The sequence below is a fragment of the Notamacropus eugenii genome, chromosome 2, assembly GCF_028372415.1.
Source record: "Notamacropus eugenii isolate mMacEug1 chromosome 2, mMacEug1.pri_v2, whole genome shotgun sequence".
Taxonomy (NCBI): domain Eukaryota; kingdom Metazoa; phylum Chordata; class Mammalia; order Diprotodontia; family Macropodidae; genus Notamacropus; species Notamacropus eugenii.
In genome coordinates, this window is record NC_092873.1 from 58,723,140 (window position 1) to 58,747,441 (window position 24,302).

A 24,302-nucleotide genomic window follows, 5' to 3' on the forward strand; every position below is an offset into this window, starting at 1 on the left:
ATGCTGGGACTGCCAAAGAATGCATCTGTTGAAGAGATGATACAGAGATGTGAAAGGGTAGGAAGTCAGGTCTACTTGGCACAGGTGCAAGGGAAGTACCTGGCTGCCGCCTTAAGTAATATCTCTTTGGAGAAAAAATGTTTTAACTGCGGAAAACCGGGACACCTTAAGAAAGAGTGTAGGAAAGAAATAAGTACAGGGAGGGGCCAGGACCCTTGTTTTTCATGTGGAAAGCCAGGTCACTTAGCTAAACAATGTAGGAAGTCGGGAAACGGGGTGAGGGGCCCCTCGAGGGCCCCGAAAGTGTACCCTTTGGCAGAGAATCGGGATGGCCCCTTGGAGGGAGAATACAGGAGATTATGGGGCCAGAGGAAGGAAAGCAACACCTTTACAGCTTAGAGAAGTGCCAGCTTGCAGCTCATCAGTTTGCCATGATTCCCCTGAGAGACCCCATACAGGAGGAATCCCTCATATTACAGAACCCCTCTCATGCACCCGTAGTTATATATACAGGAGTTTATCCCACCGGCACCACAGCACTTCCATGCTCCAATGTGGTAGCCGAGCCAGCTCATATAGACAATCAGCTTCCCATAGCTATTGCCCTTCCTTTAAAGCACTCAGTTCAAATCCAGTTACTAAAGGAAATAGGACAGAATAGACCTGAGTGTACGATCTGGCTTAATGGAATTCCCATGACTGGCCTCCTTGATACTGGAGCGGATAGGACCTGCCTTAGCGGTCGCTCAGTACCCCGGCACTGGAAGCTTAAAGAAAGCCAGAGACCAGTGTGGGGAATAGGAGGGTGCCAAAATACCTTAGAGACAATGCACCCAGTAAAGTGGGAGGCAGAGGATCGCCAAGGGACCGTATGGCCGTTGGTGATTCCAGGACTTAGTTTTAACATCTGGGGCAGGGACATTATGAGCCGCCTCGGGATGAAGCTATCAAATTTTTAGTAAGGGCCATTGCAGTTGCACTGGAGTCCCCACCCTTGAATTGGAAGTCAGACACCCCGATTTGGGTGGAGCAATGGTCCCTGACCCCAGAAAAACTCCAGGCACTACAACTATTGGTTAAGGAGCAATTAGAAAAAGGAAATATAGAACCATCAAAGTCACCCTGGAATGCTCCTGTGTTTGTTATAAAGAAAAAATCCGGGAAATTCAGGTTCCTTACAGATCTAAGGAAGGTAAATCAGTCTCTCATGCCTATGGGAGCCCTGCAACCAGGTCTCCCTTCTCCTAATGCCATCCCGGAGGGTTGGTCACTTATAATCATTGATATTCAGGATTGTTTTTTTTCCATTCCTTTAAACAAAGTAGATTGTCCTCGGTTTGCTTTTACAATACCTCACCCCAATAACGAAGGACCTGCAAAGAGGTATCAGTGGAAGGTATTGCCCCAAGGTATGAGTTGCAGCCCCACCATCTGCCAGTGGTATGTTAATCAAGCCTTAGAAAGCCCCAGACAGCAATACCAATGCAAAATCATCCATTATATGGATGACATCCTTATAGCTGCACCTCAGCTCAAGGAACTGGAGAAGTGTTTCCAAGCAGTAGAAAGGAACCTTTTAGGACTAGGATTAGTTATTGCTCCTGAAAAGATACAGAGAGGACCCAATTACAAATATTTGGGATATCAGATACAGGGCACCATCATTCGGCCGGAACCCCCAAAATGGGATATAAAGATCCAAACACTCAATGATGCTCAGAAACTAGTAGGAGCTATCCAATGGATAAGATCAAAGGTGCCTATACCTTTACCTCTCATGCAACCTTTATATTCACTATTGACAGGAGACTCTGCTTTAAATTCCCCACGAACATTGACTCCTGAAGCAGCCAAGGCCATAGAGGCAATAAAAAAACAATTTTTAGAGTCCACCACATTTCGGTGGGATCCAGGAGGAGATCTGGAGGTATCTATTATCTCCACCACACCTCCCTATGCCGTCATACATCAAAAAGAGAAGCCCCTAGAGTGGGTATATTTAAGTAAAACAGGAAGCAGTTTACTAAACAAGTGGGAATTTCTAGGACGGTTAGCACTAGAGGCAGTAAGAAGAGCCACCCACATATACCAAAAACAGCCAATTCTTTATGCTACACTCACCACTAAGGATGTAGAAGAGTTAGCTCAGAATCATGTTTCTTGGGCCACTATACTCCACTGGGCCCAGATGAAACCAAATTCGACTTTTCTATTCAAAGAATTATTACAGTGGGCCCCAGCACCAGTGAAAAGGTACTCACCAAACCCAGTAGAAGGGCCTAACATTTTTACAGATGCCACGAAACATCACAAGGCATCTATTTATAATTCGGCCTCCCAAGAGATATATATAGTTAACACACCCTACACCTCTACTCAACAGAACGAATTGGAAGCTATAATCCAAGCTCTCCAAATATATAGTGACATACCCATTAATATTATCACTGATAGTCAGTATGCATCTTTATTAATTTCACGGATTGAGGACTCTATTGTAGATTATCGGTCCAATATTTTTTCACAGTGTGAGCGGCTATTGACCACCATTAATAACAGAACACACCCTTTTTATGTTTTACATGTGCGCTCACATACAAATGGCACAGGACCAATTTTTGAAGGAAATCAAATAGCAGACAATTCACTATACCTGGTAGGGCACACTGTGGAACCACAAGAAAGGGCCCAAAAGGCTCATGATAGGTTCCACCTAGCCACAGAAGCCCTCTGCAAATTATATGGGATAACTCAGGAACAGGCCAGAAAAATTGTTAAGAGCTGTCTCCAATGTATCCCATTCCACCCATCTCTAGACCAGGGTGTCAATCCTCGTGGCTTGGCACCCAATGAAATTTGGCAAATGGATGTCACCCATCTTAAGGGCCAGTGCATACATGTGACAGTTGACACATGGTCCGGATTCCTTATGGTGACTTTACAGCCAGGTGAATCAAGTGCTAAAGTAATTCAACATCTTTGGCACTGTTTTTCTGTTTCAGGCTTACCCTTAGAAATAAAGACAGATAACGGCCCTGCCTATACTTCTCAAACCCTTACACACTTCCTCCGCGATCTAGGGATTCGACATGTTACAGGAATCCCCTACAATCCACAAGGCCAGGCCATAGTGGAAAGGGCCAATCTCACCTTGAAGGCGATCCTCGCTAAACAAAGAAGGGGAAAAGGTCGCCTAACACAATCAGAGCTTGATACAGCTGTGTATACACACAATTTTTTGCATATCTCAAGAAACTCACATACTACTCCAGCTATGAGACATTTTGTGACTTTTCCAAGACAACCCCGCAAGGAAAGTAATACCCAGGCTGGATATAAAGACACATGGGCCATGGTAAAGGATATGGCCTCAGGGAAATGGAAAGGTCCGTATAAGATACTAATATGGGGTCCAGGGTATGTTTGTGTCTCCACAGGAAAAGGTGATGCGTGGATTCCCATTAGAAGGATCCGTAGGTGGGAACCGAGGTCGGAGACGACGGAGACGCAGGAGGCGGAGACCCCGGAGAGCCCAGAGACCCCGGAGAAGGATCATACACCACCTGAGCCTGCTGCTGACAGCTTTAACCTTGCTGCCCAGAGAGGAAGCAGCCCTCATCACAACCGCAGACACTGCTGCTGACAGCTTCCCATCTAGGCATCCTTTTTTCGCCAGCTGAATGAGGACTTTGATATCACAAACCCAGGACACTTGGGTGGGGAGGAGGTGACCAATTTTCCACCTGTATAGATCCATTTGCAAGATTAAGGGAGTGGTGACGTGTAAGGCGCCTACACCAGCTGCTTCTCTTAAAATATGCTTTGGGATTTTAGTTGATTGCACTTCCTCTGTTGTAACTCAGCCATTTAGTTTCATCTTTGTTTTATTTGATGCCTCCCTTTGTCAGTTGTGCTAGCTGCAGATTTCTGTGTGAATGAAGTCTTGTTGTAAGGTACTCATATGCTAAAGGCCTTCCTAATCCACTCAGCCTCCAGCCACTGTTTGCTCTAGAGCCAGGTGCGCTCCGCGCATAACAAAGAAGGGGATATGTTGGGACTGGAAGCTCAATTCCGTGTGGACAGTCTCGGGCAGGTAAAAGTGGGACTTCTAAATCTTAGAGTCTTACGAGGCCCTCCATGAACAGCGGGGGTTCGAGAAGGTCAGACCGAGCTAGCTCGGCTAGCTCGGGTATTTCCGCCTCTCCCCCGGAGATACCTGATGGGTGGAGTCTCCCTGCCCTCGAGGTCGTCCCGGATTGGAGCACACCTAGTTACCTAACAGCATGGTATTGAGATGCAAACTGTGTGGCTGAAGATTAAGTAGGATTGAGGAAGCCAGAAAGCTCTTAGCACGTGTGGAGCCAAAGAGAAAAGTAGGGCTCCGCTTCTTTTCTTTCCCCTCTCCCCTCCCCCTCTCTCCCCCGCTTGTACTTCTACTTCCATTCCCTTAAGCTTAGCCTTCTTAGGAAATCTCCCCCTCTTCGTCCTAAGAAAGAAGAGCCCCTGCACTTGTAACCGAAACCCTGTAATAAAGCTCAACCCCTGTTTGACTCTGGAACGTCCTTTCTCTCATATGTGCATCCGGCGTGGCCAGCCGAAGACCTCGGGAGGTGAGGTAAGAAAGACTCGGGTAGCCCAATACAGGCCTCTAGGCTTGGCAGAATGTATCTCCGTGAACTGACTTTCACGTCTACATGAAAACTGGCTCTTGGTGATTAGATTAGAAATAACAGTTTGCCTTTTCTTATGCATGTGGAATTCCCATTTATCTGAATGGAAGCTGTGCCTCTGGGAACAAAAAGGATTGGTTCCTTAAGGAAAATGGGACCAGTAAATCATATGTACATGTTGATTTATACGTTCCAAATGCTTTACAATCCACATATCCAACCTGTTCCATGAGTTATATAAGCCAGCCTCACCATCATTTATCATGTTCATTCTTCACACACACACACACACACACACACACACACACACACACACACACACAGAGCAGAGTGATAGCTTACCTTTGCTGCTCTGCCCATGCTCCTTCTGTGAGATGAGAAAAGTTCAGGAAAAGCATCCCAGGGGTGAGGGGATCCTAGATCTTGGGAGAGAAGCACCTTCCGAGAACAGCAAGGCCAATCCCCTCTTCTTACAGAGGAAGACATGAAAGGCCTGCCAAGGTCATGTGACTTGCCCAAGCATACACAGCTAATAAGCAGAAGAGCCACATTTGAACCCAAGTCCTCTCCCCACTCCAACACCTCCCTCTTTCCACAGTGCAAAAGGGGATGTCCCTGGGCACCCTCCCATAAGACAGAATCTCAGCAGGGTCACATAATACTTAAGCCAACCCTCAGGCACTTTGCCTGACAGTTACCAACTCCTCAGTCATTGCCTGCAGGGGTCAAAACCTAGTTAATTTTCAAACCAAAAAAGAATCTATTTTTTATTATCAATGAGTTCTCTTAGAGAAACAGGGTTCCAATAATTGCTTTACACATCCCTGTTTTAGGCAGAGTCTGTAGGACCCCAAAGGAGGAGGGCCTCCTTTACCACCTGCTAGCTGACTGAAGCCCCCTGGAAGAAAAGCTTCATGGGGGGGCCCTTTGGCGCCACAAAGAATGAGCCAGTTGGCCAGCATGGTCTAACCTTTGGGCTAGGGGAGAGCTGACAGCTATTTGCCAACAAATAATATCAATCACACAGGATAACTACTAAAGGAAGCCTTTAGGCTCCTACTCTGAGGAATCCTGGGAAAGGCACAGTTACAATCAAGTCGCAATAATACGACAGACGTTTATCTTTAATTAGCATGTTAAGATTCACATACAAAATGCTCCCTATCCCTACCCCAACCCCACGGGGTCAATAGGGCAGCATTTGGGGAAACTGAGTCTCTGAGAAGTAAAGTGCCCTATGGACCCAGTGAGTGTTGGTTCCCAGCCTGACCCCAAATCCGGTATTCTGCCAGAGCACATGGCCTCTGTAAGAGAGACGCACAAAGAACACTGCAGACCCCTGAGGAAGGCAAGTTCTCCTTCTGCAATCAGGCCCTGGCTTTTTGGTAAAGAAAGAAGGCACACAGAAGGGAGATAATAACATCTGACACATGACCATAGCCAATGAAGGAAGCCCTAGTTAATTAACTCAACCCACAGTTTTACAGGAGATAGAGCGAGCCCCAAAGGTTTTTTCTATTTAAGACTAAGGCTGTCTCTGTCCTACCTGGATTAAAAGTGTAAAAGCTAAGTGTTGGGATCAAAAAGAATTTTCGATTAAAAAGAGTCTGAATCCAATCTCTGGCCTAATGTCTGAAGCCCGAGCTTTAAGGCCTGCTGCTTCATGAAGACTGACTCCTTTCTGCAGGAGGCAAAGGTTTCATTCACCCTTCTAAAAATGAGATGGACAATGTCATAGCTCAGATTAGGGGCCCAGAGTCTAAGAATGCCCGTCTGTTTTAGGTCTCCACGTTTGGGTCAGAAGGATACATAGAGAGTAAAAAGCCTCGGAGCATTATTGGCTTTGAGAGTTGATGACAGGAACGTTTCCAACCTCATCTTTAACTCTGGAGTCCAAGAATCCTAGAAGGCAAACAAAACCATACCCATGTGAGGATGTGTTCACCAAATATGTACAGCAGCATCTAGCTGACCTGCCATCTGGGCGAAAGGGGCCCCCAGACAACCTGGAGGGAGCAAATGCAGGATGCTTGGCACGGCCAGTTTCCAGAGAGTTTGGCTCATTCATTTATACAGACCTATAAATACTTGGAAGGGAAATAAATTGTCATAGCAGTTTCATAAACAGATAGGGAAAGAGGAATCCTGGTACATTATTTGAATATTTTGTGTAATTTAAAACCACGTACATCAAGTCATCTTGTTGGGCGGAAATGGCAAGAACATTTTAGGAACACATGGGGCCTGGCTGCCATCATCAAAGCAGCACTAAGAAGGAACAGGAACTATGTGGGCAGCTTCATTATGATCAGACTTCCTAAAGAAAGACTTCTCTCCTTGGCCCCCAGTTTGCACAGGAAAGGAGCGAGAGCTGTTGCCACTTGGTAGCTGCCGGCATCCGGCGCCTGGCGAGGGGCTTCACACAGGACGGTGGCACATCTCCACCCTACTGGGGCCTCCCAACTCAGTCTTCCTAGTTCACATTTTTCCTTCCAACCACCTCACCAAAAAGTAGAGCTCCTGCCACTAAGTATCATCCATCTCACACGCCACCTTCCCATACCACCAAGGATCACCATTGTCCAGGCATGACATGGCCCCATGGTGGAGAGAAGCGTGATTTCATCAGTGCAGGGATGGACAAGCTGCGTCACAGCAAGAGCTAACATGTTACCAGACAATACTTGGACCTGGGTCTTCTAGGCTCCAAGGCCAGTTCTCTACCCACAGCGCCAGCTGCCTTGTCTTAGGCCTAGACTGGACGGTAATCTCCAGGAAGGCAGGGATTATGTCACCCTTCTCCCTTGCCATTCAACAACTGTACTAGTACCTACTATGCCTAGAACACTTGTCTAGGCACTAGGAGGGAAAGCTTGGATACAGTCGAGGAGTCCCAGGCTGTGGATTAATGGAAGCCAGAGCTGAAAGGGCTCTGAAAGGACTGGCCCTTCCTGGCGAGTCTGGGGAAGCCCAGGGCACTTCTCAGAATCCTGGCTTTAATTGTGGAAAATAAAACACCAAAGATTACAAAGGAAACCAGCTATACTGAAAGTTACTAAAGTGCTCTAAGTTCACTAGCCTTAGGTTCAGAACTCTGATATCATCAGACCATTTAACAGATGTAAGTAAATCAAGGCTCCAAGAGCTTAAGGGAGGGGAAGTGAGGGAGAAGTCATGACCTGAGATCGCCTGACCCAATGCACACACACACCCCTCATATACCGTTCTGTATTTAATCAATGCTTGTTAAATTGAATACAAGGGAATTCTTCAAAAAACAACCTGGTTTCTCTCTATGGAATCATTCCCGCTGCCACTTTCCTGGCCAAGCATCCCGGCCTCCAACTAGGCCAATCTGAGTCCCAATCAATATGGCAGTGCTGTGGGTGAACTTTCTGACTTTTTCAAAGATGGATGACTAGGGGTCACTTTTACTCTTCTGTTAAACAAATATTAGCAACTTTGTGGCACTGGGGGACAGAATGCTCCATTTTCTCAGGGTTTTTTGTGGTTGCTATGCTTTATTCTATAGGAAAAGGTTCCCAGTATTGGACTGCTGTGAGAGCTCACAAGAAGCAGCTTAAAAACCCAGGCAGCGGCTGGGAGGTGCCTGGTAGACGGTTCTTTTGCTAGTTACCATTTGGGACAACTACCTAGCACAGGTCCTTGTTTAATCATGTCCATTATAATTCTCTGCTGATAGCACAGATTTAGCCAGCAAATATTCATCTCCTTGCCAAAGAGAGTGATGTGGCAGTCAAACGTGGAGGAAGATGGCAAAAGATTGTGAGCAACATCACTTCATAAAGCAGCAGAAGTAAAACTAAGTTTGTGGAGAGCTTGGAAGAACCCAGACAAGGATAAAACTAGAGCGAGGATGAGAGATGAAAAAGGAAAAGACCTGCAAAGGCAGCCGGTGATGGACTGTCATTTCTGTCAGTAGTGACGGCAGAGCCACCACATTTGGCCCCTGAGGCCCCAGTAACCACATGCCGCACCAGGAGGGTGGGAGGAGACAAAAAGAGAACAACATGACCCCAGCATAGACCAGTCAGTGCTGGAAGGGAGAAAGTTTGGAGAGTACCAACCTTCAGGAAAACACCAAAGACTTGGAAAAATCTTGGACTGTATTGCCAAAAAAAAAAAAAGTGGCCAAGAGAATATCAGTAACCCTTATTTTCTACAAAATCTTTATGAGAACCTACGTGATTAGGAGACAACAGCCACACCTTTACAGTCATACAAAGGACTAAAGGATGCAGAGATAAGGTTCCACAGTGCTTGCTGTTTGTCGATAACAAAAACATTGGATCTGGAAGGAGGAGGTGCTCTAGAACACGGAGGAGACAGGCCAAGTGCAAAGTCTAAAGGGAAGAGGTTTTCCTTATAGACAGGGAAGTCCTCCGTGCTGTCCAGGGTGCTGACCACATGATCCCAGAGACACAGCAGAGCCTCTCGCGTGGGGTCCAGTCACTCAAGAGTAGTACGCACAGAATTCCCATTGCCCAGACTATGGCATGCAGCTGGGTGGACATCCCATGGATACAGGCCATGAGAGTCATGTGAATGAACAACAAACCCAGCTCAGGAATGACTCAGGAATGAGAAGGAGCCAGATTGTTTTTAGGGACACGTAAACAGTGTTTTATTATGATCCCAAGCTCCATTCTGGAACAACTGTAAATGGCTTAGCTCTTCTCAGCAATACATTGATCCAAGGCAATCCCAGAGGACTCATGATGCTGCAGTCTGAATGCATATCAAAGCATTTTTACTTTCTGGATTTTTTTTCTTATGGTCTGTTTTTTTCTTTCATAATGTGACTAATATGGAAATATTTTACATGATGGGGGAGAACGGAGGGAGGGAGTAAGGGAGATAATGTGGAACTCAAAATTTAAAAAAACTGACTACTAAAAATTGTCTTTACATGTAATTAGGGAAAGATGTTATTTTTTTTAAAAGAAGCAGAATGTCAGGAAAGCTGTAACAGATCAAGCAAAATCAATGACTCTGTGAGACAAGCAAGAAACATTATATATTATATGTATTTCCGTCAAAAGATTGGAAAAATAGGAGAAAACATTAAGATATATGGCATCAAAAACAAATGACCTAGAAAACACAGTAAAGAGATAATTAAAACAATCACTGCACTTTCTGAAAATAATGCTTAAAAAAAAAGCTGGGACATTACATTTCCAGAAATCATAAGTGAAAACTGTCCAAATCTATAAAGACCAGAGGGGAAAGTGAAGACACAATACACTGATTGCCTCCTGAAAGAAACTCCAAAGGGAAAAGTCAGGAGTGTCATAGCTAAATTCAGAGCCCCCACATCAAATAAAAAACCTTCAGAGGGGAGAAGTTCAAGTACCAAGGAATTATAGTCAGGATCACACAAGACCCTGGCAGCTTCTCCTATCAATGAGAGGAGATCTTGGAATACATTATTTCAAAAGGCAAAAATATAGGCTTACAATCAAGATACCACAAACCTGAGCATAACCTTAAGGGGGGAAAATGGATCCGTAATGGCATAACAGACTTTTGAGCGCATCTCATGAAAAGAACAACGTTAAAAAGAACTGGCAAGTAGACTCAAAGCAGGATGCCCTAGACTGTCTCATGGGCCACCAGGGAATGGCCGAACAAGCTGTGACATATAAAGGTAATGGGATATGAAAATAAGTGATTTCAGTGAGTTCTAGGTAGTATTCATTGACACAGAGAGAAGGGAGCACAACCAGGAGAACAATTTATAACAAGAACGGTATCACTGAAAGACAAATAACCGTGAAGCCTCAAGGGCTCTAACCAATGTGATGACTCCCCATGTCTCCAAAGGACCCAGGAGGAAGGACATTCCCTACCTCCTGATAGACAGGGATGGTCATGGCCACTCTGGGGATCTGTTTTACTTGTTTCTTTTTCTGGGTTAATGGTGGGCAGAGGGGGGAGAAGAGGAGAGTTTAGCGAATCACTGACATGGCTTTTTCATATGCACAGAAAATAACAGAAGGAAATTCAAAAGGAAGCAGAGAAAAGGGCAGTTTTTGAAATTACTACTATTTAAAGAGGGACTTTTTGTTATGTACTTTTTTTAAAAAATAGAAATAGAGATCCACGGCTTCCTACAGAGTTCTTTTTGTTTTCTGTTGTGTTTATAGAAATGCTTTCTCTTTTTGATGTTTTAAGTTCAGAATAAAACAGTAATTGTTTAAATTGAGAGGGATCCCAGGATTAGCATTAGCAGGGCCTCCTAAGGGAGTGGCTCAGAGACCCATTTTCTTAGATAAATCATGTTACATATAATAAAGCTACAACAAAAACCCCACTCCAAGGAAATATTAACATTAACTTAGCCACAGGCAAATAGTCTGAAATATAGTAGCAGTCAATGAAGAAAGCCAACACAAGGCAACAGAGAATTGCAATAAAACTGTAATAAAAAACGGACCTGCAGCCCACAATGATGCTCATCACTGTTGTGGTACAGTCCTGGGACTGTCATCCAGTGCAAAGCCTTATTCCCAGTGAATATAGTGATGAAGCTTCCCAAATTGGCCAGTCACTCTAACACATTATCTGGCTCTTTCTTCTTTAATCTAATGTGATGACATTTTACATTTTCCAGCTTTTACCTCAAACCCACCAGCTTTCAGATTAAAACCACAATGGCAGGCAAAGGGTGGCTCTTACCTGGAAGAGCTCCTTAAAGGAAGGATGCACCATAGGGTTGGGGACAAAAGGAAGGGCATAAAATGGAAGAAACTCTGTGGTTTGGCTCAGCGCTGCGCCTTTGGTCTCCAGGTAGGCTTTGAAGTAAGAAATCCTTTCATCAAATTCTGCTTTGTCCTGTGGAATAAGAGAAGATGTTCCCCTCTGGGTCATCACAAGCACTCATCTAGTGGGTCAGCTCTTGGCTCTTGGCTGTCTTAAAAGTCACTTGGCAGTGGTGCCTTCCTTGAGGGTGTGTGCGTATGTGTGTGTGTGTGTGTGCGTGAATGTTTGTATGAATGTGTGTGTGAGCATGTATGTGAGGGTGTGTACGTGAATATATGTATGAATGTATGTGAGTATGTATGTTTGTGTGTGGGTGTGAATGTATGTGTGAGGGTTGTGAGATTTGTGTGAATGTATGTGTGAGTATACATGTGTGAGGATATGTGAGTGTGTGAATGTACACATGAAGGTAGGTGTGTGTGTCAATGTATGTGTAAGCATGTATGGGAGAATATGTGAGAGTGTGTGTCTGAAACATCCTTTGATAAACAAGGTGATCCCTTTCAATCAATCCCATCCTTCCCAGCACAATGTTGGTGTGTCTATACCTTGGCGTAAACATTTTGGAAATAATATGGAGTGATTAAAAAATTATGAAGCTTTATTGCTAAGATTCTATCCCAAAAAATTCATAAAAAGGGGGAAAAAAGACCCAGAAGTACAAAAAGTATTCACAACATCTCTATTTGTAATAGAAAATTTGGAAACAACCCTTTGTCCAAAAGTTGGAGGATGGTTTAATAAATTCCAGGAAATTAATGGAATCTGGTATTATTTTTTGTCCAGACCTAGGATGTCAATTGAGTGGAGAAAATTCCTTTTTCAAGTATAGACCAATACCTCTCTGGCTCCTGGTCACACAGCTAGTCTGGCTCAGTGACCCCACCCTAAAACCCCACCCAGTACGACACCCACCCAGCAACAGAGGAAAGCCCTGCAGGAGAGGATGCTGTGTTTCTCAGCAGAACAACCAATCACTAGAAGTAGAGGTGGAGGACGCTGAGCTGTCCTGGGAAGGGCAGAGAACAGAGGCATGTCCGTGGCTCTGGTTCTGAGGCTCTGGCGTTTCTTGGTGGACTTGGCTCTTGGCCTTGAATTCTGCCCTCTTCAGGATCCATCCCTCTGTTGATGACCTCTAACTAGTCCTGCATATATCTTATTTGTGCAAAGCTGCCTTTGTGCTGTCTCCCCACTTAGACTGGAAGCACCCTGAGGGCAAGACTGTCTTTTCCCTTTCTTTATATGCCAGCACTTAGCATAGAGCCTAGGACCCACAGTAGGTGCTTATAAATGCTTATATGACTGACTGACTCTCCTGTACTACCTGCCATTTCCAAACCCTGTAAAGACTTGGCCTGAATCTCTGCCTCCTGCCAGTCTCTGCCCATCTGAACCCTTTGGATTTCAGGGGTTGCTTCGGCAGGGCTCAGCCACGCCCATCCATGATGAATTAACTCTCTGGGGTGAACCAAGTTATGGGCCTGCCAGTACTCAAGCCGCTTCCACCTAAGGTGGCTTCTGCCAATGCACCTTCTGGCCTTCTACAGTAGCCTGGAGTGGAGAGAAGATGCTAACTACCCAAGGACACATAGTATTTGTCCAAGGCAAGACTTGAACACAAGGCTGTCCAGTCAAACCCTAAGCTTAATCATGGTCCAAACAGTAACAGGCCCTGAAGCACCTTCTCTGCTCCCCACCCAGCCCAGAGCCAGCTCCATAACAAGAAGAGAATGGGGTGGGGGACATGAGCCTGTTTTCCACCCAGATGGGGACTCCTCATGGGCCCACTTCCCAAAGCAGGGTGGGGTGGGGAGGGATGAGGGTTGCAAACCACTGCCCCTCCTCACCTTCAATTCCAGAGCAATCACCTCTCATCCCCTGCCTGAAAGCCTACCTATATCTGCCCCTTGAGATAGAACTGCCAAAACCCTGGACTGTACTGAAGGGATCTATCAAATTAATTCTTTATTATGCCAATCTTTTAAAAATAAACTAATTTAAGATAAAACTGTACCTTTGATTCTAGAAATCACTGCTGCTAATATTTAATCTCATCCAAGGGGATGGAAAGGCCCTTTACAGCCTTTTTATAAATCTCGAAGACAGAAAAAAATGGCCAGTAACATTGCTCCCCCTTCTGAGAAAAAGGGTGAACAGTACCCTGACCCAGTAGGAAACTGGAATGGGCCCCAGGCCGATGCCCAGACCTACCGGTTTGCCAGGGGCACATTTCAGTGGAAAGATGGCGAAGTGAATGTGGAGATAGAATTCCAGCTTCTGTGCGAGAGTCTCTCCTTCTCGGACAGAGGTTGGGATGTGCTCCTCCCATGAGGTGAAGAAGCCTTTCTGGTCCCCATTATCAAATGCAGTAAGTAGATCTTTCTGTGGGGAAGAAGACAAATCGATTTTTAAAACTTCGTTGGCACAGAAGCCATAGCTCAAAATACTTGTCATCCTAAGACACCCCCGGTACCGCAGGGCCTGTGCCAGAAGAACATAGGTAAGTGAGGGAAATTCTCCTAACTCTGGGATGCCATGAGTTCAAGTCCTCCATCTTCCAGCCAGGAAAAGCAGAACTCCTACATGACTTAGCACATGGCCTTTATCAGCCTGGACTGGCACGAAGCTGAAATCCTGTGATTCTGGCTAAGATGGTACCAGGATAACTGAAAGTGAATTGCCAGCCCCAGAGATAAATCAAAGACTCTCTGGCCCAACCTTTGAGAGTACCCATCACCTGTGCCACGAAGAGGCACCAGCCGGTGAAAGAAGGAAAAAACCTAGAGCAAATTAGGCTGCTTTGGCACCTAAAAAGCCTGACCCTTAGGGAACTGGCAGGAAGGGAGCAGAGGCTGAAGCTGCCCAGGGAGATACTTCCACTTTCATGGCAGGAGGGGCTGCCCCTCGCCTTGCTCACACCGAGGGAGGGGTGGCCCTGGTCAATTCTTTTCTCATCAGTCGCCTCCTAGGACTAAGAGCATGCCCAGACCATAAGCAGGGCTCCCCGGGAGGCTGGCAAAGGTTTGAGAGGGCTGACTGGGTGCTGGGTAGGCCTGGCAGCAGCCCCTGTGCCCACTGCCAGCTGCAGTGACAAGAAGCATCTCTCTCCGACCACCCTCTTGCTTTTGGGGCACCAAACACGAAGAAAGCATGGCCCACTGCTCTCAACAACTGACCCAACCAACCCCATCCAACAGAAGAAGGAATAAATAAACTGGCATCCCCTGAAGCAGGTGCCCCAACTCCTGCAGTGACCACCGGCCCTGGGTGCCACACCCTACTCCTCCAGGAACCACAGTCCCCTACTTTTTTTTCATTCACTCCTTTCAACTTAGGAATAAAATAGTCCTTTTAACGCTTGGCAGAAGACAAAGGGCTTTTTTGAGGGTTAAGTACTAAAGCTGTCCTCCCCATTGCACAGATAAGGATGCTGAGGCCCTAGAGGGTCAAGTGACTTGCCCAGATCCACACAGTGGAGGGAGTTTTGTACACTGTCCCTGAAGTCTCTTGGTTGAGGGGGAGACTGCAGCGCACTGGGCTGGCTGCAGGGTGGCAGGCAAGCTTTTGGCTCTTTTTCCCCATAAATACTATGGGTCTTCTGGCAGAATGCAAATGGATGGAAACGAAATGGCATGGAGCCAGTGTTTTAAACACTTTCAGCCCCCCCGCCAGACACTCACCCAGGAGCTCAGCACCTTCAAGGTGTCAGGGGCATCCTGAACGTCTGCTCGACAGGAGGTGAGAAAGACCTTACCTGGATAATCAGCGTTTTCGAGTCTCTCAGAGAGCCAGACGGGGTTTTGCACAATGGTTTCCCTTTACTTCTGCACTCCTTTAAAAATGTTTTCACTGTGTCTTCAAATTCGGCAAAGTCTAAATACTGATAAAAAGAAAAATTTGTGGCTTTAACGCCAGCCACAGCAGAGGGCCTGCCTGGCCTGGGAGCACAGAAGGCAGCCCAGAGACACAGCCAGAAGGAAGGCCTGGAGCCTGGGGAGGATGAGGAGACCTGGAGGAGGTGAGGAGACCTGGGGAGGTGAGGAGACTTGGGGGAGGTGAGGAGACTTGGAGGAGGTGAGGAGACGGAGGTGAGGACACCAGGGGAGGTGAGGAGACGGAGGTGAGGAGACCTGGAGGAGGTGAGGAGGGCTGGGGAGGTGAGGAGACTTGGAGGAGGTGAGGAGACCAGGGGAGGTGAGGAGACCAGGGGAGGTGAGGAGACCTGGGGAGGTGAGGAGACCAGGGGAGGTGAGGAGACCTGGAGGAGGTGAGGAGACCAAGGGAGGTGAGGAGACGGAGGTGAGGAGACCTGGAGGAGGTGAGGAGACCAGGGGAGGTGAGGAGACCAGGGGAGGTGAGGAGACGGAGGTGAGGAGACCTGGAGGAGGTGAGGAGACGGAGGTGAGGAGACCAGGGGAGGTGAGGAGCCTGGGGAAAGTGAGGAGACTAGGGGAGGTGAGGAGCCTGGGGAAAGTGAGGAGACTAGGGGAGGTGAGGTGACCAGGGAAGGCACTGAACCCCAGGAAGGCCTGGAGCCTGGGGAGGGTGAGGAGCCTGGGGAAAGTGAGGAGACTAAGGGAGGTGAGGAGACGGAGGTGAGGAGACCAGGGGAGGTGAGGAGACCTGGAGGAGGTGAGGAGAGGGAGGTGAGGAGACCAGGGAAGGTGAGGAGACCTGGAGGAGGTGAGGAGACCAGGGGAGGTGAGGAGACGGAGGTGAGGAGACCTGGAGGAGGTGAGGAGACCAGGGGAGGTGAGGAGGCCTGGGGAGGTGAGGAGCCTGGGGGAGGTGAGGAGCCTGGGGAAAGTGAGGAGACTAGGGGAGGTGAGGTGACCAGGGAAGGCACTGAACCCCAGGAAGGCCTGGAGCCCGGGGAGGGTGAGGAGCCTGGGGAAAGTGAGGAGACTAGGGGAGGTAAGGAGACAGAGGCGAGGAGACCAGGGGAGGTGAGGAGACCAGGGGAGGTGAGGAGACGGAGGTGAGGAGACCTGGAGGAGGTGAAGAGACCAGGGGAGGTGAGGAGACCAGGGGAGGTGAGGAGACCAGGGAAGGTGAGGAGACAGAGGTGAGGAGACCAGGGGAGGTGAGGAGACCAGGGAAGGTGAGGAGACGGAGGTGAGGAGACCTGGAGGAGGTGAGGAGACCTGGGGAAGTGAGGGGACCTGGAGGAGGTGAGGAGACCAGGGGAGGTGAGGAGACGGAGGTGAGGAGACCTGGAGGAGGTGAGGAGATGGAGGTGAGGAGACCTGGAAGAGGTGAGGAGACCAGGGGAGGTGAGGAGACCTGGGGAAAGTGAGGAGACTAGGGGAGGTGAGGAGCCTGGGGAAAGTGAGGAGACTAGGGGAGGTGAGGAGCCTGGGGAAAGTGAGGAGACTAGAGGAGGTGAGGAGACCAGGGGAGGTGAGGAGACCAGGGGAGGTGAGGAGACCAGGGGAGGTGAGGAGATTTGGAGGAAGTGAGGAGACCAGGGGAGGTGAGGAGACCAGGGAAGGTGAGGAGACGGAGGTGAGGAGACCTGGAGGAGGTGAGGAGACCAGGGGAGGTGAGGAGACCAGGGAAGGTGAGGAGACCAGGGGAGGTGAGGAGACCTGGAGGAGGTGAGGAGACCAGGGGAGGTGAGGAGACCAGGGGAGGTGAGGAGACCAGGGAAGGTGAGGAGACGGAGGTGAGGAGACCTGGAGGAGGTGAGGAGACGAGGGAAGGTGAGGAGACGGAGGTGAGGAGACCTGGAGGAGGTGAGGAGACCAGGGGAGGTGAGGAGACCAGGGGAGGTGAGGAGATGGAGGTGAGGAGACCTGGAGGAGGTGAGGAGACCAGGGGAGGTGAGGAGACCAGGGGAGGTGAGGAGACAGAGGTGAGGAGACCTGGAGGAGGAGAGGGGACCAGGGAAAGTGAGGAGACGGAGGTGAGGAGACCTGGAGGAGGTGAGGAGACCAGGGGAGGTGAGGAGACCAGGGAAGGTGAGGTGACCAGGGGAGGTGAGGAGACCAGGGAAGATAAGGTGACCAGGGAAGGCACTGAACCCCAGGAAGGCCTGGAGCCCAGGGAAGATGTGGAGAAGGCCCTGGACAGGAGGCCAGAAGCCCAGTGGCTCCCACTCAGAGGGCACATCTACCAGGCCACCTTCTTCTCCTTGCCCTGTTTGTGGAGCCTGGCCCTCACTGTCTCCTCAAGCTCCAGGCTTCACTGCTTCTAAGCTCCTGGATATTGACTTCAATCCTTTAAATACCATGGTGGACTTATCACCTTCCTGATATGGTTCCTTCTGCTCCCACCCACACCTTTCAGCCCAGTATGAATCACGGTTTTCCTGTAAAGCCCCCACACGGTGAAGGGCTTCTTTTCCTATGAGGGGGATCTGCTACCAGCCTGGGGTTCTCATTCTCACACCCACATTCCACTCTGCCCCACGGGTCCTTGACACTAGTCCCCAAGAGTCAGAGCTGGTAAGGCAGACCTGCCTGAAGTCTTTCCCACTGTTCTCTGGGTCATTACAAGTGGGTAGAGTCCAATGTGAAACTGATACAAATCCTCCCAGATGTCTGTGGAGTAGACAGCAGAGAAGAGTCGGCCCCAGGAAGGACCTTTACTGTCTAGGACAATCAGGGTTGGCCCAGAGCAGCTGTGGACAGAGTGGCCTCACTCAACTTGGTCTCAATCACTTAACCTTCGGTCAGCAGGGTCCTCAACTGTAAAATGAAAGGGTCAGACTAGATGGCCTCTGTGCTCCTTCCAGCTCCAGATCTGGGAGCTATAAACTCCCCAGGCCTCAGTTTCCCCAGCTGACAGGGTCAAACTTGCAGGACTTTTCAGCTCTATATCTTTAAAGCTATGAAGGCATATGAGTATAACTATACAAAAGTGACTTAATCTCGGGTCTTTCTAAAGGCTTAATTTAGAGGTTTTCTCATCTTTATTTTGGTTACCCAGGAATGTATCCCACATTCTTAACTTCACTCCTGTGCCACCAAATGCCAGATCCTGAGATATTTTGCCAGAAGCCACTAAACTACATTATGGGAGATTTATGCCTCTGATTTAGAGGACAGGAAGTGAGGTGCCCAAACCTGTAAGTGTACTGGTAGAGAGCATTCCCAGTATGGAAACTGCCTCTATTGATGCAGACAGATAACCTGTAGTGACTTCAGAGACTGAGAGTGGGCCTGGGGGACATTGAGAGGCCAAGTGACTTGCCCAGGACCACACAGCTGGCCAGTCTGTGTCAGGCTCCAAAGCCAGCCTTCTAGCCAGGACCCTGGCCTATGGCTCAGACCTCTATTGAATGGAATTCTATAAGTTCTGTAACAGTAAAAACTTATTGATTTCTATCCCAAAGGATTCATATAAAGAACTGAATAATTTGTAAAGAGCCCCTGTGGTTTTTCTATTAGTTGATAGAAAGCTGGTTTCCTTCTGGGCCCAGCCCCTGTCCTGCCTCCTCCGTGAAGCCTCCCCTGCTGGTCCTGTGCCTCTGGGAACAACCTCGCTTCTTGGGGTCCCAAATATCATCCTGCAGTAGTAAGCTATTCAAACTTAAGAAGCTACTGCTTCAAATTCAAACTACGCAGGGACAGTAGGGACAGCCTGTCTTGGTTGGGGAGATGTTTCCTAGTCACTCTTCTCCCTCTCCCCAAGGAATAGAAGGTCTTTGAGGGCAGGGCCTTTTGGTTTTGTCTCAGAATCCCCAGTAGCCTGTGCACATATTAGGAAATGCTTGTAGAATGAACAGATAGATGAATGCAAACCTCTTTCACCAGTCCGAGCAGTTCAGCTTCAGATGCTAGAATATCTCCCATTGTAAATACCCAGTGACAGTCTCAACAGAAATACCTAAAAAACAACAAACACACTGTCAATCACTTCATTTCAGCCACCTATGAAACTGCAAGGACTGATGGCAACAAAGATGAGTGTTCTCTCACATCCCTCCCATGGGGTTAATGTCTAACTACCATCCCAGTTAGACTCCAAATTCCCTGCTTGTTGATGTAAAGCATAGCTATGAAGAGTTAGAAGTCTTGGTTTCTAACCCTTCTTCCTGGTGACTTTAAGAAAATCATTGCAGCTGTCTGGGCCTCAGTCTCTCCAATGGAAAAATGAGGGGGTTGAACTTCATGCTCTCTAAAATCTTGTTCAAATCTAAGATTTTTATGAGTCTATGAGTCTGCTGGTACACATCTTACTTCCGGTTGGGGTGACTTGGTTTAAATCTCTACAGAGAAAATGAGATGAGATCCATTTTCCCCCTACCAAAAGCAGGTTAATGTCACTTAAGGGGGGGAGGGGAAACTTCATTTTTTATTTTTTCCACAGCATAGATTTTAAAGCCACATTCTACTTTTGCTGGGTTTTTTTTTTTTTTTCAGATCAGTTCTGGAGAAAGATGATTCAAGAAATTCAATTAGACCAAACTTGACTGACAAGTGCCTATTAAAGATCATGGATTTAGATCTGGAAGAGACCTTGGAAGCCATGAAATCCAACCCTCCCTCCACCCCCACTTCCACCCATCTGAATTCAGGTCCTCCTAACTACTGGAGCAGCTGGGTAGTGCAGTAGATAGAGTCCTGGGCCTGAAGTCAGGAAAGGTCATCTTCATGAGTTCAAATCTGGCTTCTCAGACACTTCATAGCTATGCAGCCCTAGGCAAGTCACTCCACCCTGTTTGCCTCAGTCTCCTCATCTGTCAAATGAGCTGGAGAAGGAAGTGACAAATCCCTCCAGTATCTTTGCTAAGAAAACCTCAAACGGGGTCACAAAGAGTCAGACACAACTGAACAACAACCTTCTAACTACAGGTCCAGGGTCTTTTCCATTATCTCTTTACTGTAACTGAGTTTTGAAATGCTGAATTGGGAGTGCCGATGAGATGCAGAGATGGCCCAAGAGCCACTGGACAGATAGGACTGAAGCTCAGGAAGGAGGCTGAGATTGAATATATAGATTTTGGAGTCTTCTGGAAAGAAGTTGAACTTATGAAGTCAATGCACTCACCATAAAGAGAGAAGGAAAGTGTCTGGGAGAGAGCCTTAGAAATCACTCACGCTCACAGAGGAAAGAGAACAATGAACCCAGTGAAGGAGACGAAGAAGGAATGAATGGTTTGACACAATCCCAGAGCTAGCAGAACCAGGGAGGAGAGAACAGTCACTGATACAGGTGGACAAATGCAGCAGAAACAGAAAAGATGAGGAGAAAAATGAGCAGAATATTCATGACTCTAGGTCATTGCTAACTCGGAACCATATTTCAGCAGTGAGAGGAGGGGGTAAATGACCTATCCAACCCAATCTGCATCTGTCCAGATGCCTCCCAAATCTCTCCCTCAGTAAGGCCGAGGTACCTTCCAAGGGCTACACTCACATTTTCAACCACTTCCTTACACCCCCCCCCCCCACCTAGATCATTAATCTCCCTCCCCTCCTCTCCCCTGTGACAGTCAGTGGCCTCCCCCAGGGATCCCACATGCTGTATACCTCAGGGTCCTCAGTACATGGGAGGTGAGGGAGGGGTTAGAGAGGCCCCTGGAGAATTAATTCTGTGGCTGCCAGGAGACTTGGGCACTTCCTACAACCTGTGACAATTTGAGAGTGACTGTGGCTGTTTCTGAACCTGCCATCCGACCTCTCTTCCTTCCCCAGCCCCCACTCCCCAAAAAACAACCCCCCTCATTTACCTGCAGATGGGCTCCATGGGGTCCCTGATCTCACCGCACCCCCACCGGCCCTCCTCATCTGTCCCTTGGACCGTCACACTCTGAAGTCTGCCCATCTCTGACCCTGTCACCCCCAGCTCTGAATTCAGTCCCTCCAGGACAGGATCACTCCCCATCCTCTGCATTTGCCCCCTCCTCCAAGCAGCCACCCAGCCTTTCCACGAGGTTCCCCTTCTCTGACTACCCTCTCCCCATCCGGCCCTGCCCTATGACCGTCCAGGGGCACCCCAGGTTCTGGCTCCAGAGCCTGCGTCTTCTCAGGGCAGGATGGCGGTGGGAGGGGGGTGGACAGAGGCAGGCAAAACGAATGAATGAATGAATGAATGACCGAAGGGCAACGAAGGGCAGAGCCCGCTGGCCCCGGCCCCGCCTGCCCGGCCCTGGGAGACCAAAATGAAGCGGTCCCTGCGCCCGAGCCGGCTGAGCTACAGAGGGGGAGCACAGTGAGTGCGGGGGCGTCCTGGACCCCAGGATCCTCCTCAAAGTCAGACTTCACAGGGCTGAAGGATGGGGGCATTTGGCTTAGCCACGAGTGGCAACCAAGATGTGGCTTTCCCCTCCAAGACCGCGGCCCCCAGATGAAGAGCCCCAGGGCTCCCCTCCTCTGATAGGAGGGGGGAGGGGCTCCGGGAGGAGGCGGAGGAGAGGGGGAGGAGAGCCTGGGCCCGCACAGCGGGAGGAATTCGGAGGGGGCAGACGAGGGGGAGGGGCAGGGCCAAGGAGGGAGACGCGGGGCGGGGGCGTGGCCACCCCGGCGCACCCGCGGGGCGCGGCGGAGCCCACGCGGCGGAGCCCACGCGGCGGAGCCCACGCGGCGGAGCCCACGCGGCGGCCCGAGGCTGCCGCTGGAGGACGGGCCGGGCGGCGGAGTGGGGCCCTCGAGGGCTGGGGGGAGGCCGCTTACCCGGCTGGCAGCGGTCGGGAGCGCGCTGGGGTGGTCCGGACGCCGGGGGCCGCGGATCACGGGCTGCTCCGAGCCGGCCAGGCCGCTCTGCCGTCACCCAGGCAACTGTCGCTGCGGCCAGTCCCGAGCGGCGGCGGAGTCACGTGGGGGGCGGGGCCTCCGGCGAGGGGCGGGAGCGGGAGGGAGTAGAACGGGTTGGCCCTCCCCATGGGACGTTGAGGAGCTAGGCCCCGCCCCCGAGCCTCCAGCCCCGCCTCCGAGGAGGTAATTGACTCACGCCTAGTGTATGTAGACTAAGGCGCCTGTCGCGTGTTTGTGGGCGGGTGTCTGACCCCGGTGTCCGCGAGTTTGTCTCCTTGAGGTTGGGTGTCGGTCCCGTTTTAAAAAATACAATTTATTGTCCCAGATCTCCTTTCTTTTCCCTCTCCTGGGGAGCCGCCTCTTGGAATAAAGATTTTTTTTTTTAAAAGACTTATCTAACTTTTTCTGGTGCCCGGTGTGTTTGTGTGCGTGTGTAGCTGTTGTCAGTATATATACATATATATGGCTGCGTGTCCACGTGTGTCCCTGTGGGTGTTCATGGCAAGTTTGTGTATGTGTGTCTGCATGTACGTGGGTGGGGGTGTATGTATAGGAGGGAGGGTATCTATCTCCCTGTGTCTTCCCACCTCCCCCGCAACGCATGCCCGCCACCCTCCACCTTACTAACCTGGTCAGTAGCTGCCCTCCTTACTCGTTTTTTTTGGGGGGGGAAGGTGAGGAGTCGGACCACCAAGGTTCACCCTCCATCCCCCTCCACTCCCCAGACTCGGAGAGGACGCTTTCCAAAAAAACCCCAGAAAGTATCCTCACTTTGTGCCCCTCGGCACCTCATCCCAAACGTCAGCACTGTGTCGGGCTCACAGTGCCCAGCGGCATTTATTAAATGCTCTTTCATTTGATTAATTGATCTCTACCTGGCCCAGACTCCTGGAAACCCACTTCCCCCCAAACCAGCTCCACCATCTGCCTCTTTCTCAAGACTCAGCTCCAACGTCCTTTCTCACTATCCTGGAGACTTGGCTCCCAGGTCTAGGCTGCCCCTAGCTCATTGTGACTTCTTGACATAATTTGCTTTGTGCACCCTTGAGCACACACAGGGTTCTTTGGACCTTGTTTTCCTCATCTGTAAAATGAGGGATTTGAACTGAAAGGTCTCTACAATCCATCCAGTTCTGGGAGTCTGTGAAGAAACAGATTGAATTTAGGGACAAATACTATTTGCACCCCCGTACACACCCCGCCATACACACACTGCCTGTGGGCTTCACAGTGCCTTGTAAATTCTCTGCTATAATAAAGTTACATTGTATTATTGTATGAACCTTTCCCAGAGAAGGGAGGGAGCCAGCCTCAAAGCTGGCAAAGCCTGGGTTCCAGCACAGCTCTGATATTGACTGAGGGATTCTGGGCAAATTGCCCCAGGCAATGTCCAAAGTAGGGGTTCTTAACCTGCTGGTTGGAACCCCTTTAGCAGCCTGTTGCAATCTATAGACCCATTCTCAGCATTACTTTTATTTATTTAGTTTTTGATTAATTCATTTGTTTTCAGTTTTCTACAATCACTTCCATACATCTTAGATTTTTTCCTCCTCCCTCCCCCAGACAACATGCAATCTTATATAGGTTCTACACATACATTCTTATTAAATACATTTTCACCTTAGTCATGTTACATAGAAGAATTAAAATGAATAGGAGAAACCATAAAAACGAAACAAAACAATACATAACACAAGAGAAAAAGGTCTGCTTCATTTTGCAATCCAATTCCATAGTTCTTTCTCTGGATGTGGAAGACATTTTGCCTCAAGAGTCCATTGGGAATGTTTTAGGTCCTTGCATTGCTGTGAAGGGCTAAATTTACCAGAAAAATTCCTCAAACACTGTGGTTGTTGCTGTGTACAGAGTTCTCCTGGTTCTGCTCCTTTCACTCAGCATCAGTTCACATAAGTCCTTCCAGGCCTCTCTGAAGTCTTCCTGTTCATCATTTCTTATAGCACAATAGTATTCCATTACACTCATATACCACAACTTGTTCAGCCATTCTCCAATCGATGGGCATCCCCTCGATTTCCAATTCTTGGCCACTATAAAGAGAGCTGCTATAAATATCTTTGTACATGTGGGACCCTTTCCCATTTTTATGATTTCTTTGGGATACAGTCCTAGAGGCAATATTGCTGGG

General features: G+C 48.8%; 1 protein-coding gene across 10 annotated transcripts in view; it reads right to left on the reverse strand.

The window, feature by feature from the left end:
• The window catches only part of ARMC9 (armadillo repeat containing 9), a 144,291-nt gene extending 122,057 nt beyond the window's left edge, over nucleotides 1-22,234 (reverse strand). For all 10 annotated transcript variants that reach the window (XR_011973262.1, XR_011973261.1, XR_011973260.1 and 7 more), the window contains exons 1-7: nucleotides 22,076-22,234; nucleotides 19,202-19,286; nucleotides 15,211-15,336; nucleotides 13,668-13,838; nucleotides 11,373-11,528; nucleotides 6,480-6,572; nucleotides 5,013-5,037 (exon numbers count right to left, since the gene is read on the reverse strand). Coding sequence is in view for 6 of the 10 variants with exons in the window: in XM_072637440.1 (XP_072493541.1) it covers nucleotides 5,013-5,037; nucleotides 6,480-6,572; nucleotides 11,373-11,528; nucleotides 13,668-13,838; nucleotides 15,211-15,336; nucleotides 19,202-19,252 (622 nt within the window). In the remaining 4 variants the exon portion in view is untranslated. The remainder of the gene's footprint in view (nucleotides 1-5,012; nucleotides 5,038-6,479; nucleotides 6,573-11,372; nucleotides 11,529-13,667; nucleotides 13,839-15,210; nucleotides 15,337-19,201; nucleotides 19,287-22,075) is intronic.
• Nucleotides 22,235-24,302: the final 2,068 nt, after the last annotated feature.